Source organism: Maniola jurtina, chromosome 18 (genome assembly GCF_905333055.1).
Source record: "Maniola jurtina chromosome 18, ilManJurt1.1, whole genome shotgun sequence".
Classification (NCBI taxonomy): Eukaryota; Metazoa; Arthropoda; class Insecta; order Lepidoptera; family Nymphalidae; genus Maniola; species Maniola jurtina.
This window is the reverse complement of record NC_060046.1, coordinates 12,660,098-12,675,091: the sequence shown is the minus strand read 5'-3', so window position 1 is coordinate 12,675,091 and position 14,994 is coordinate 12,660,098. Positions and strand designations below refer to the sequence as shown.

General features: G+C 39.7%; 1 protein-coding gene across 1 annotated transcript in view; it reads right to left on the bottom strand.

The window, feature by feature from the left end:
- The window catches only part of LOC123874647 (microtubule-associated protein futsch-like), a 196,887-nt gene that overhangs the window by 25,107 nt on the left and 156,786 nt on the right, over positions 1-14,994 (bottom strand). Inside the window, exons 6-9 of the mRNA XM_045920138.1 lie at positions 13,369-13,550; positions 12,322-12,493; positions 3,214-11,870; positions 358-3,111 (exon numbers count right to left, since the gene is read on the bottom strand). Coding sequence (XP_045776094.1) covers positions 358-3,111; positions 3,214-11,870; positions 12,322-12,493; positions 13,369-13,550 — 11,765 coding nt within the window. The remainder of the gene's footprint in view (positions 1-357; positions 3,112-3,213; positions 11,871-12,321; positions 12,494-13,368; positions 13,551-14,994) is intronic.

The following is a 14,994-nucleotide window of genomic DNA, read 5'->3' as shown; positions in this document are numbered from 1 at the left end:
ATCTTTTGCAGGACTCGGTTCTTTCTCGGATGGTTTTACTGGTGAAACCGCCTCCTTGACAGGGCTAGGTTCCTTTTCTGCTTGTTTTTCAGGACTAAGAACATCTTCCGCAGGGCTTGGTTCTTTCTCAGAAGGTTTTACCGGTGAAACCACCTCCTTGACAGTTCTTGGTCCCTTTTCTGCTTGTTTTTCAGGACTATGTAAATCTTTTACAGGACTTGTTTCTTTCTCAGATGGTTTTACTGGTGAAACCATCTCCTTGACAGGGCTAGGTTCCTTTACTGCTTGTTTTTCAGGTCTAAGCCCATCTTTCGCAGGGCTCGGTTCTTTCTCGGATGGTTTTACTGGTGAAACCACCTCTTTAGCAGGACTTGGTTCCTTTTCTGCTGGTTTTTCAGGACTAAGCACATCTTTCGCAGGGCTCGGTTCTTTCTCGGATGGTTTTACTGGTGAAACAACCTCCTTGTCAGGGCTAGGTTCCTTTTCTGCTTGTTTTTCAGGACTAAGCACATCTTTCGCAGGGCTCGATTCTTTCTCGGATGGTTTTACTGGTGAAACCACCTCCTTGACAGGGCTAGGTTCTTTTTCTGCTTGTTTTTCAGGACTATGCAAGTCTTTTACAGGACTAGGTTCTTTCTCGGATGGTTTCACTGGTGAAACAATCTCTTTGGCAGGACTTGGTCCCTTTTCTGCTTGTTTTTCAAGAATAAGCACATCTTTCGCAGGGCTCGGTTCTTTTTCGGATGGTTTTACTGGTGAAACCACCTCCATGATAGGGCTAGGTTCCTTTTTTGTTTGTTTTTCAGGACTAAGCACATCTTTCGCAGGGCTCGGTTCTTTCTCTGATGGTTTTACTGGTGAAACCACCTCCTTGACAGGGCTAGGTTCCTTTTCTGCTTGTTTTTCAGGACTATGCAAGTCTTTTACAGGACTAGGTTCTTTCTCAGACGGTTTTTCTGGTGAAACCACCTCCTTGACTGGGCTAGGTTCCTTTTCTGCTTGTTTCTCAGGACTAAGCACATCTTTCGCAGGGCTCGGTTCTTTCTCGGATGGTTTTTCTGGTGAAACAACCTCTTTGGCAGGACTTAGTTCCTTTTCTGCTTGTTTTTCAGGACTAAGCACATCTTTCGCAGGGCTCGGTTCTTTCTCGGATGGTTTGACTGGTGAAACCACCTCTTTGACTGGGCTAGGTTCCTTTTCTGCTTGTTTTTCAGGACTATGCAAGTCTTTTACAGGACTAGGTTCTTTCTCAGACGGTTTTACTGGTGAAACCACCTCCTTGACTGGGCTAGGTTCCTTTTCTGCTTGTTTCTCAGGACTAAGCACATCTTTCGCAGGGCTCGGTTCTTTCTCAGATGGTTTTTCTGGTGAAACAACCTCTTTGGCAGGACTTGGTTCTTTTTCTGCTTGTTTTACAGGACTAATCACATCTTTTGCGGGGCTCGGTTCTTTTTCGGATGGTTTCACTGGTGAAACTACCTCTTTGGCAGGACTTGGTTCCTTTTCTCTTTGTTTTTCAGGACTAAGTACATCTTTCGCAGGGCTCGGTTCTTTCTCGGATGGTTTCACTGGTGAAACCATTTCTTTGGCAGGGCTTGGTTCCTTTTCTGCTTGTTTTTCAGGACTATGCAAGTCTTTTACAGGACTAGATTCTTTCTCAGACGGTTTTACTGGTGAAACCACCTCCTTGACAGGGCTAGGTTCCTTTTCTGCTTGTTTTTCCGGACTATGCAAGTCTTTTACAGGACTAGGTTCTTTCTCAGACGGTTTTTCTGGTGAAACAACCTCTTTGGCAGGACTTGATTCCTTTTCTGCTTGTTTTTCAGGACTAAGCACATCTTTCGCAGGGCTCGGTTCTTTCTCAGATGGTTTTTCTGGTGAAATAACCTCTTTGGCAGGACTTGGTTCTTTTTCTGCTTGTTTTACAGGACTAATCACATCTTTTGCGGGGCTCGGTTCTTTTTCGGATGGTTTCACTGGTGAAACTACCTCTTTGGCAGGACTTGGTTCCTTTTCTGCTTGTTTTTCAGGACTAAGTACATCTTTCGCAGGGCTCGGTTCTTTCTCGGATGGTTTCACTGGTGAAACCACCTCCTTGACAGGGCTAGGTTCCTTTTCTGCTTGTTTTTCAGGACTATGCAAGTCTTTTACAGGACTAGATTCTTTCTCAGACGGTTTTACTGGTGAAACCACCTCTTTGACAGGGCTAGGTTCCTTTTCTGCTTGTTTTTCCGGACTATGCAAGTCTTTTACAGGACTAGGTTCTTTCTCAGACGGTTTTTCTGGTGAAACAACCTCTTTGGCAGGACTTGATTCCTTTTCTGCTTGTTTTTCAGGACTAAGCACATCTTTCGCAGGGCTCGGTTCTTTCTCAGATGGTTTTTCTGGTGAAATAACCTCTTTGGCAGGACTTGGTTCTTTTTCTGCTTGTTTTACAGGACTAATCACATCTTTTGCGGGGCTCGGTTCTTTTTCGGATGGTTTCACTGGTGAAACTACCTCTTTGGCAGGACTTGGTTCCTTTTCTGCTTGTTTTTCAGGACTAAGTACATCTTTCGCAGGGCTCGGTTCTTTCTCGGATGGTTTCACTGGTGAAACCATTTCTTTGGCAGGGCTTGGTTCCTTTTCTGCTTGTTTTTCAGGACTAAGTACATCTTTCGCAGGGCTCGGTTCTTTCTCGGATGGTTTCACTGGTGAAACCATTTCTTTGGCAGGGCTTGGTTCCTTTTCTGCTTGTTTTTCAGGACTATGCAAGTCTTTTACAGGACTAGATTCTTTCTCAGACGGTTTTACTGGTGAAACCACCTCCTTGACAGGGCTAGGTTCCTTTTCTGCTTGTTTTTCCGGACTATGCAAGTCTTTTACAGGACTAGGTTCTTTCTCAGACGGTTTTTCTGGTGAAACAACCTCTTTGGCAGGACTTGATTCCTTTTCTGCTTGTTTTTCAGGACTAAGCACATCTTTCGCAGGGCTCGGTTCTTTCTCAGATGGTTTTTCTGGTGAAATAACCTCTTTGGCAGGACTTGGTTCTTTTTCTGCTTGTTTTTCAGGACTATGCAAGTCTTTTACAGGACTAGGTTCTTTTTCAGACAGTTTTACTGGTGAAACCACCTCCTTGACAGGGCTAGGTTCCTTTTCTGCTAGTTTTTCAGGACTAAGCACATCTTTTGCAGGGCTCGGTTCTTTCTCGGATGGTTTTTCTGGTGTAACAACCTCTTTGGCAGGACTTGGTTCCTTTTCTGCTTGTTTTTCAGGACTAAGCACATCTTTCGCAGGGCTCGGTTCTTTCTCGGATGGTTTTACTGGTGAAACCACCTCCATGACAGGGCTAGGTTCCTTTTCTGTTTGTTTTTCAGGACTAAGCACATCTTTCGCAGGGCTCGGTTCTTTCTCGGATGGTTTTACTGGTGAAACCACCTCCTTCACAGGGCTAGGTTCCTTTTCCGCTTGTTTTTCAGGACTATGCAAGTCTTTTACAGGACTAGGTTCTTTCTCAGACGGTTTTACTGGTGAAACCACCTCCTTGACTGGGCTAGGTTCCTTTTCTGCTTGTTTCTCAGGACTAAGCTCATCTTTCGCAGGGCTCGGTTCTTTCTCGGATGGTTTTTCTGGTGAAACAACCTCTTTGGCAGGACTTGGTTCCTTTTCTGCTTGTTTTTCAGGACTATGCAAGTCTTTTACAGGACTAGATTCTTTCTCAGACGGTTTTACTGGTGAAACCACCTCCTTGACAGGGCTAGGTTCCTTTTCTGCTTGTTTTTCCGGACTATGCAAGTCTTTTACAGGACTAGGTTCTTTCTCAGACAGTTTTTCTGGTGAAACAACCTCTTTGGCAGGACTTGATTCCTTTTCTGCTTGTTTTTCAGGACTAAGCACATCTTTCGCAGGGCTCGGTTCTTTCTCAGATGGTTTTACTGGTGAAATAACCTCTTTGACAGGACTTGGTTCCTTTTCTGCTTGTTTTTCCGGACTATGCAAGTCTTTTACAGGACTAGGTTCTTTCTCAGACGGTTTTACTGGTGAAACCACCTCCTTGACTGGGCTAGGTTCCTTTTCTGCTTGTTTTTCGCTACTAAGCACATCTTTCGCAGGGCTCGGTTCTTTCTCCGATGGTTTTAGTGGTGAAACAACCTCTTTGGCAGGACTTGGTTCTTCTTCTGCTTGTTTTTCAGGACTAATCACATCTTTTGCGGGGCTCGGTTCTTTGTCGGATGGTTTCACTGGTGAAACTACCTCTTTGGCAGGACTTGGAAACTTTTCTGCTTGTTTTTCAGGACTAAGCACATCTTTCGCAGGGCTCGGTTCTTTCTCGGATGGTTTCACTGGTGAAACCATTTCTTTGGCAGGGCTTGGTTTCTTTTCTGCTTGTTTTTCAGGACTATGCAAGTCTTTTACAGGACTAGATTCTTTCTCAGACGGTTTTACTGGTGAAACCACCTCCTTGACAGGGCTAGGTTCCTTTTCTGCTTGTTTTTCAGGACTAAGCACATCTTTCGCAGGGCTCGGTTCTTTCTCGGATGGTTTTACTGGTGAAACCACCTCCTTGACAGGGCTAGGTTCTTTTTCTGCTTGTTTTTCAGGACTATGCAAGTCTTTTACAGGACTAGGTTCTTTCTCAGACGGTTTTACTGGTGAAACCACCTCTTTGACTGGGCTAGGTTCCTTTTCTGCTTGTTTTTCGCTACTAAGCACATCTTTCGCAGGGCTCGGTTCTTTCTCCGATGGTTTTTCTGGTGAAACAACCTCTTTGGCAGGACTTGGTTCTTCTTCTGGTTGTTTTTCAGGACTAATCACATCTTTTGCGGGGCTCGGTTCTTTGTCGGATGGTTTCACTGGTGAAACTACCTCTTTGGCAGGACTTGGAACCTTTTCTGTTTGTTTTTCAGGACTAAGCACATCTTTCGCAGGGCTCGGTTCTTTCTCGGTTGGTTTCACTGGTGAAACCATTTCTTTGGCAGGGCTTGGTTCCTTTTCTGCTTGTTTTTCAGGACTATGCAAGTCTTTTACAGGACTAGGTTCTTTCTCAGACGGTTTTACTGGTGAAACCACCTCCTTGACTGGGCTAGGTTCCTTTTCTGCTTGTTTCTCAGGACTAAGCACATCTTTCGCAGGGCTCGGTTCTTTCTCGGATGGTTTTTCTGGTGAAACAACCTCTTTGGCAGGACTTGGTTCTTTTTCTGCTTGTTTTTCAGGACTAAGCACATCTTTTGCAGAGCTTGGTTCTTTCTTGGATGGTTTCACTGGTAAAACCACCTCTTTGGCAGGACTTGGTTCCTTTTCTGTTTGTTTTTCAGGACTATGCAAATCTTGTACAGGACTAGGTTCTTTATCAGATGGTTTTACTGGTGAAACTACCTCCTTAGCAGGACTTGGTTCCTTTTCTGCTTGCATTTCAGGACTATGCAAATCTTTGACAGGACTAGGGTCTTTTTCAGATGTTTTCACTGGTGAAACCACCTCTTTGGCAGGACTTGGTTCCTTTTCTGCTTGTTTTTCAGGACTAAGCACATCTTTTACAGGGCTAGGTTCTTTTTCAGATGGTTTCACTGGTGAATCCACCTCCTTGACAGGGCTAGGTTCCTTTTCTGCTTGTTTTTCAGGACTAAGGACATCTTTTGCAGAGCTCGGTTCTTTCTCGGATGGTTTTAATGGTGAAACCTCCTCCTTGACAGGGGACGGTTTTTTCTCGGATGGTTTTACTGGTGCAATCACCGCCTTGACAGGGCTAGGTTCCTTTTCTGCTTGTTTTTCAGGACTATGCAAGTCTTTTACAGGACTAGGTTCTTTTTCAGACAGTTTTACTGGTGAAACCACCTCCTTGACAGGGCTAGGTTCCTTTTCTGCTAGTTTTTCAGGACTAAGCACATCTTTTGCAGGGCTCGGTTCTTTCTCGGATGGTTTTTCTGGTGAAACAACCTCTTTGGCAGGACTTAGTTCCTTTTCTGTTTGTTTTTCAGGACTAATCACATCTTTTGCGGGGCTCGGTTCTTTTTCGGATGGTTTCACTGGTGAAACTACCTCTTTGGCAGGACTTGGTTCCTTTTCTGCTTGTTTTTCAGGACTAAGCACATCTTTCGCAGGGCTCGGTTCTTTCTCGGATGGTTTCACTGGTGAAACCATTTCTTTGGCAGGGCTTGGTTCCTTTTCTGCTTGTTTTTCAGGACTATGCAAGTCTTTTGCAGGACTAGATTCTTTCTCAGACGGTTTTACTGGTGAAACCACCTCCTTGACAGGGCTAGATTCCTTTTCTGCTTGTTTTTCAGGACTAAGCACATCTTTTGCAGGGCTCGGTTCTTTCTCGGATAGTTTTTCTGATGAAACAACCTCTTTGGCAGGACTTGATTCCTTTTCTGCTTGTTTTTCAGGACTAAGCACATCTTTTGCAGGGCTTGGTTCTTTCTCGGATGGTTTCACTGCTGAAACTACCTCTTTGGCAGGACTTGGTTCCTTTTCTGTTTGTTTTTCAGGACTGTGTAAATCTTTTACAGGACTAGGTTCTTTATCAGATGGTTTTACTGGTGAAACCACTTCTTTGACAGGACTTGGTTCCTTTTCTGCTTGTTTTTCAGGACTATGCAAATCTTGTACAGGACTAGGTTCTTTCTCAGATGGTTTTACTGGTGAAACTACCTCCTTTGCAGGACTTGGTTCCTTTTCTGCTTGCTTTTCAGGACTATGCAAATCTTTGACAGGACTAGGTTCTTTCTCCAATGGTTTCACTTGTGACAGTACCTCTGTAACTGGACTGTGTTCCTTTTCTCTTGGTTTGTCAACAATAGATTGAATTATATCGTCTTTGACTGGGCTTGGGGCCTTTGTTTCTTTTACAGGACTGGGTTCCTTTTCCGCTTGTTTTTCAGGACTATGCACTTCTTTTGCAGGACCGGGTCCTCTAGCAACTTTTTTCTTAAAACTAGGTTCTTTGTCGGATGGTTTTACTGGTGAAACAACCTCTTCAACTGGACTTTCTTCCTTTTCTGTTGGTTTTTCAACGATAGGTTTAATGATGTCTTCTTTGACTGAACTTGGGGCTTTTGTTTCTTTAACAGGACTTGGTTCTTTTTCTTTCAACTTTTCAAGACTAAGCACCTCTTTTGTAGGACTAGGCTCTTGACTGAATTTCTCAATCATCTGTTCTTTATCTTTGTCCTTTACAGTTGACGGTTCTTTTTCAACTGGCTCGTCTTTTCTTGACATTATTTCTTTTACTGGTATCATTGATAATTTATTTATATGCTTGTGAACTGAAAATATATCTGGTAGCTGAGTTGGCATTTTAGATATATCTTTCAAATACTTTTGTGATGATACAAAGATTTTGACAACTCTTTCATTTGTTAAGTCTTTATTTGATGTATTATAATCATAAATACATAACTTCGTTGTTTTGACATTGTCTGTTAAGTTATTTGCAAAGATGATATCAGTTTCAGTTTCGATAGTTGTTTTAACAATTTTTTTCAAACTTTTGTATTTTCTTAAAAATGTTTTAGTAGTAATTGTGTTCGTTTTTTTAATCACTATCTGGCCATTTATATTTAAAGGAGTTTCTTCAAAGTTTTCTTCACTCGTTGTATCTTCTTCTATATTAAATTCTTTTATCATATTTGATTCAATGTCTTCGACTTCTCTTAATGTTGTGTTGCCATCAACTTTTATTGAAGATGTCCCGTCAGGGTGGCTATCAGTTATTGTTATAATTGTGATAGTTTTAATTTTTTGTACAACACCGTTAGTGTTCGCATATTTCGTCGTTATCATTTTAGTGATAGTTGTTCTCACAATTATAACTTGTTCTATTTTAATATTTTCTTTTTTTATATTTACACTTTCTTTTGGTTCACCAAATATCCTGAATTTAGAAAGCTCTTCCTCAATATCCTTTTGAAATGAAACGAGTACAATCATATATTGCTCATATAGTTGAACTTTAGGGAAAATTATTTCATCAAATCTTTCAATAACTGAAGTTTGCTCGTCATATTTGTATTCATCTAATTTTGAAGGGGATAGTTTTGTTTCTAAGGCATCATCTTGCTCAAACGTTTTGTCGGTCTTTTTAGTAAACAATTCTTTAGCTTTGCTAATTTTTTCGTCAAATTTATTCATGAAGCTACTTATCGTGGATTTACTTTCCTTTTTCTTTTCTTCTGGTTTTAACCCTTTAACCTCATCACCATCGAGTTTTGAAAGTATTTCACTATCTTTCAAAAGTTTTGTCGTATCTTTTTCTAAACTTACTTGCTTTTCATCAAGTTTGTCAGAATCGATATGTGACTTTATTTTTAGTGTATCATCAATTGCAACAGGTTTTGAATAATCTTTTATGTCTTGAATGATATCAGGACTGGTCACTTCATCTAATTTCTTTATATATGTAGTCATTTCCAAACGAGAATCTGTCGTTTTCTCCTTATGATCAACAATTTCATGACCTAGCTGTTTTTCTTCCTCAGTAGCAGGTTCTTTTTCAAGAGCTTTACTGAGGTCGATATCGCTTTTTTGTTTTAAAATTGATTTATCGATGGTGATATTATCTTCTTTTAATTTATGAAACTCTTTTTCCGATATATCATCTATTTTTAAGATTTGGGGTACAGATTTTTCAAATGTTTTATCTTCCTTTTTCTTTAAATCGGCTATTTTTTCTTCAAGTTTTTCCAATGTTTTTGCTGAATCTAACGTTACGCTTAATCTCTTTTCTGGTTTGATATCATCAACATCGGTGACTTTTTTAACTTGATCTTTCTCTTCGTGTTTTTGTGAAACAGTCGAAAAACCATTGACTTGGGTTTCCTTCTTTTCAAGTATTTCACCCTTACCTTTATCTTCTTTAATATCACGTTTGACTTTTTTACCTTCACTTAAAACTGTTTTATCAGATACTTCACTTATATCTTCAGAACCTATTGATCTCACAGGAGAGACTTCTTTTTGAATCCTTTGGTCTTTTTCTAGATTATCCTGGTGTAATTTTGTCAGTCCCCTGTCTGTTTTTAGAGCTTTTTGTTCCTCATCTCCTTTTTCTATTTCACTGTACAAGAAATTTCTCGTTGCTTCAATAGTACTTTCATCCACTACATTAAATGTGCTAAAAATTTCAGGAGATTTCCGTAGCATTGGTGACTTTTCTGCTATTAGTTCATCTAAACTTTTATCTGATTTCAGTACTTCGGCAACATCAGCTACAATTTTTTCTACATCTTTAGGACTTAATAGAGGTTTTTCAGATATATCTAATTTACTTGCTTCTTCTATTTCCTTTTCGACATCCTCCGGTATGGATGGTATTTTTTCAGGCATGGTAGGGATTCCCTCTATGACAACTAAATCATCTTTTATAGGTGAATGAACTGTTGTTATATGAGTTTCCCTTAATTTTTCAGTATACTGGCCATAATTAAATGCAGTATCATCGTACTCCTTAACTGGTTCTAATTCTTGTCCAGACAATATTGACACTTTCATTTGATCTTGATACATTGGTGACTCAGGTGCCGAGCCGGGAGTAACGGTCACTAACTCAGCATGTGAAGGACGCTGAGCAGTTTTAACAATAATATCATCTTGAATAGTTTTCATCACTTTCGATGGCATTGTGGATTCTGTGTCTAAAAGCGGCAAATCTTTTGGTACTTTAATTTCATGATCATAACTAATACCAAGTTTGTGTTTATAATCATCTTCACCTGGAGTTTTTTTATCTTCATAGGTTCGGTAGTCTACTTCTTCGTGTAAGGGTAAGTCAGCGACTTCATCCGGAGTTTTAACAATTTCTCGAATAGGCGCAGGAGGTTCTATTTTAGGACTTTTTTCAATGGATGCAGGTTTATGGATATCAACAAGTGTTTGAGGATGCATAATTTCTTTTGTTTCTTCTTTCACGTGCTTTTCTTCAATTTGATAATCTTCTTTGATGTCATCTAAAGGAATACGTTCATCTTCAGGGAGAGTTGGTGCAGTAGTTGCGCCCGATTCAATTGTAGTAGAAACTTTTTCATCTAGATGTGATTCTTGTATAATATTTTCTTGAGAGTCTTTAGGTTTAGCAATACCACTTTTGCTATCAGTTTTCTTTTCACTGCTGATATCTAGTTTTTCTTCCACACTTACAGATTGATCTTTTGATTCGATTCCTCTGGCTTCTTTTTCATTCAATATTTCTGTCTTTATTTGCTCCTTACCATAGTCCTGCTGGTCTTCAGTAGATATTTCACTTTTCATCTTTTTCTTTTCAGAATCTTCTTTATCCTTTAAATGTTTTTGTTCATCTTCAATTTCATGTATGCTTTCTTTATCAGCCATTGATTCTTCGGTATATTGATCAACTTCTTCTTTTTCTATGATTAAATATTCTTCTTCAAATTCTCCGTCACCAGTAGTTTCTGTTTTAGCCCCATCAAGTAAACATGTTATTTTTTCTATATCAGATCTTCCAACAAATTCAATTTTTTCTTCTGCTTCACTATCTCTGTTGAATACAGCTTCAATTTCTCTTACAATTTCTTGTTCCTCTCTGTCATCTAGTTCTTGTTGCTTTATATCATCTAATGATTTGGAAGTATCCTCGTCCGACTTTTTCGCTTCCTTTAATATATCTTCGTAATTCACTCTCTGAAGACCTTTTAATTTAGATGTATCAGCTTTAATGGTTTTCATTGACTTGGATGGACTTTTTAATGCTTTCATTCCTTTTATAGGTGAAGCTAATGGTCTGGGTCTACGAGAAATAGGTTCTCGTTTTGTTTTTGGTTCTCTTTTATCTTGTACTTTTTGTGTCAAGTCCCGCTTTGGTGATGCTTGTTTGTATTTGGATTCAACAACTCGGCGGTTATTTGCCTCTTTTGTACTTTTAGCTGGTGTACTACTTGGACTTAGTTTTCGCGTTTTAGCTCTAACTTTATCTTTTATGGGTAATGGAGCTGTTTTTGTGTCTAATATTTTTTTTGGAGTCGTAGGAGGAGATTTTTTGTCATCAAGAACTCCTTTTTTGTCAAGCGTAGTTGTTGTTTTCTTATCAGTTATTTTCTGTGCTGTCCGAGCGCTAACTTTGCTTTTTGTTGTTGGCGTCATTGTCACATCTGTTTTCGTTTTTTCAGGCTTTTTCCTAAGTTCTGTTTTCAATTTAGTTTCGGTTTCAAGTTTTTTTGATTCAGAGGTTTTTAAAATAGTTTCTCTAATATCATCAGTCTTATCAATACGTTTAATTTTCTTATCAGTCGTCTTTTTCTTAGCATCCTTCTTTTTTGGTAAACCATCTAATACAGTGCTCTCATATTGAGCAAATTTATCATCTAATTTAGTATCTATTCTAGCAGTGATAGCTTCTTGTAAAACTGATTCAATTTTCTTATCATCACCATCTACAAGTTCACTTAATAATCTATTATCAATAATATTTTTAGAATCAGTTTCGTCTCTTATTACTTTAGGTTCTGTGTCAAGAGTTTTTTCCTCTTTCCTTTCGGAAATAATACTTCTTTCTTTACTAACTTTTGTTTGCTTTGTCTGTTTGACGGTTGTGGTGATGGTCGTCGCAGTGGGCGCTGGTGCTGCGGGTGTCATCTGTCGCCCTGTATAAGTAGGATGCTGAAGAAATTCTAAATGTCTTAGTCTTTCTAGTCCTTCAAATATTTTGTGCTGTGGGGTCGATCCTGGGAACATTATCCTAGTGATCGTATCATCTGGATTCGCTGGCCTCCATACTAAAAGCGCACATATTGACACTAAGTTCGGAATGGGAAAATTAAATTGTCCTGATATACTAGCTCCTTCGAATAACTTTTGTTCACTATTATGCCATCGTTTGAGAAAATCACGAACGTATTTTGAGTCCTTGGACGGATTGAGTACGTACATGTCTAGTGTTCCTGAAAAAAGAAAAAAATAACATTAAGTCATGGTCAAGACCGTGATAACAATAGTAATTAATTATTATTTATCAAAATCATTCAAAAAGGAGGTCTCAACCCAAAAGAGATGCACTGTTAATCATCGTTATGGCTTATTTCATTAATCCACCCAAAACAGCCACGCTAGAGTGTATACTTGAAAAAGTCACATGTCCATCTATCGATATCGACGATATGTCAAATATTAGGCTCGGGATGACGTGAAATCAAAAAAAAGTAGGGCAATCTAGCGTCAAAATATGTACTAACATTTGACGCACGCCAGTGACGTCATTCTAATAAAACTCGTTTGAGGCACATCGGTGGGGTTTTGTCGGTTCCAAAGTAACGGACATAGAAAAAGACATTTTTTGTGTTTTACATAGAGAGTATAAAGATGAAGGGCTGTAGCTACGAGGATAGTTCTTACCATGTCCAACTTTGTGATACAGGTTAACGGGGTCGGGACTTCTGTAGCAGTGCTGCGGCTTGAGGTTCAAGTGGCGGAGGTCCGTCATCATGTCGGAGCCGGTCTGCAGCAGGCTCACTAGCAGGGGGTCTGTGTCCTTGTCACCGTCGGGGCTAGCTAACGCCCGGCGTTCCTGAAATTTGTAAATGGAAGATTGGTGAGGACTGAGGTCGGTTACATTCTTTTTAAGGTTCCGTTGTAATAATGACTTTATTGTCAGTTTTAACGTAGCATATTCATATTATTTAGCTGTAACCTTGCTGTAACATGAAAATGCAACTTCTCAATAAATCGAAATAGGTTGCATAAAAGTGATGCAAAATTGTATAAGTTAGGTAGTTAAGAAATACAATTAAGACAATAGGATGTAAGATTTCTGTATTGGTATTGTTAATCCATACGTTTGTATAATGTCATAAGCTAGCACTTAATAATCATCTTTTACTGCTACCGCGTTTAATTATCACCTACAGCCTCAACTTATTTCACCGTACCTGAAAGTTGACAGCGGGACGTCATTACTAAGTCTTCTCCGTCCATCCGTCTGTCTGTCCGTCTGTCTGCCAGCGGGCTGTATCTCGTGAATCGTAATAGATAGAGTTGAAATTTTCACAGATTGCGTATTTCTATTGCCGCAATAATAACAAATAGAAAATGCCACCATGATTTTTTTTTAATTAAAAAGTGTTATTTCTTGTAAGATGGCACAGAACCCTTCGTATGTAAATCTGACTCGCAATTGACCGATTTTTTTAGGCTGACTAGCACCATGCCAGACACGGACCAGTTGTTGATCCAAGTGACTAGCACCGCGTAAAAGAGATGGACTATATTAATAAGTATCTTACTCTGAGGTTATAAAAGAAGTATCCAATCTGAGGATAGACGCTGGCTGTCGCCTTGCAATACAGTACGGATGCCATGCCAGACATGGAGCAGCAGTAAATCCAAGTGTATAGCTCTACTTCTATGCAGGCAAGGTAATCAGCAGTAAACAGAATTACTCACTTCAAGGTTGCAAAAGAAGTGTCCAATCTGAGGGTAAACGCTGGCTGTCGCCTTGCGATGCAGTACTGAGGCCATGCCGGACACGGAGCAGTTGTTGATCCGAGTGAACAGGACCGCGTCCAGGCGGTCGAGGTGCCGCGCAAAGTCCCACCAGCAAGCCTTGCGGGAGAAGCCGCCGTCAACTGAAATGTTACAAGATTTCGTTAAGCTCTGAATGTTGTTATTTTATAAATACGGTATATAGAAGAGGGTTCAAGGTGCTAGAGTGATGATCCTCCCTATCCAGATGACATCAGAGAAGTCGCGGGCGGTGCAACACCGTGGAGTGCGGAAGTGTTTACAAGAGACGTATGTCCAGCAGTGGATGTCTATCGGTTGATAATTATGATGATGATGATGATGATGGAAAATAATACGCAACAAGTAGGATAGGCATTGCAAAAGGGAGGTAATGCTTATAAGAAAAACCCTATTTTTCGGGTGGAATCTGAAACTGGTGGATTAAATACCTCAAAAATTTGAAGAGAAAGGAGAGTTGTTAGTAAGTAGGCGATACAACGTTGAAGAATGTACATTCTTAAAGGAGTCAGGCATGCCTGACTATAGCCTAAGGATTGTTCCAAGAAAAAATATAGATCGGGGGTTTTCTGATACGTTTCGTATTTTTTTACTTTGAGACCATGCAACCACACTTGCAGTTAAGCTATGACACAGCCTGAAGTAGAGCGCACTTGGCCAGAAGATGCCTATTCATTCAATGATACCTTTACCCGCACCCACCCTTTAAGTTAAAAGTGGAGAGGAAAACGGAAGGGCATCCCATATCGTAGTAATGTGAGTCAGAAATGAGGGATTCATAACAAAAGGGCGTACAGACAAAAGTGCAATTTTACAGGAGGGACAAAAATGTGAATAAAATGAAAAATGCAGCACCCCTAAAGAGAAGATTTATTACATTTAAAACACGAAGATCGTAGACTGTTAAAATCTGAGGAACTGTGACAAAATATCAACAAATGGAAGCAAATGGATAAATAATCTAGTACTTTAAAAGGAAATATAAACAAAAACTGGGTCTTAAAAATAAATATCCAAAATAAACTGAAGGTGAATGAAGCATCCATTCAATTGAATGAACAAAAGATGAACTCCAAAAGTGCATCAAAAGATAGCATTGTGTTTATTTTCAATGAAAGCCGTGAACTCGAAACCGAGAAAATAAAAATTAATATTTGCCGAAATTCGGGTGAAGGCGGATGCGATGAATTTTGGAATAACATTGCTTTTGCTGTGTTTATGGGTATTTTCAATATTTGATTCTACTTTTGTACTAGTCCATCGCATTTCTCATCGTAAATAATCATAAGCTTCGAGATTTTGAATTTTTAAGGTCTTGTAGTGTTCGTTGGTGTTGTATGAAACTTATTGATCGCTCGCTTTTATCGAGGGTCTCAATATGCGATGAGATACCAAGGGAAGACAAAAGCTCACCGCAAATAGCGTGGTGGGGCTAGCTTCCATCATTTACTTTAAAAAAAAAAATTACCAAGCTGCTTTCTTTAGAAGGAAGAAGCTTACACACGTCTAATACAGACTTACACACGTCTAGTATGGACCGATGTGTTT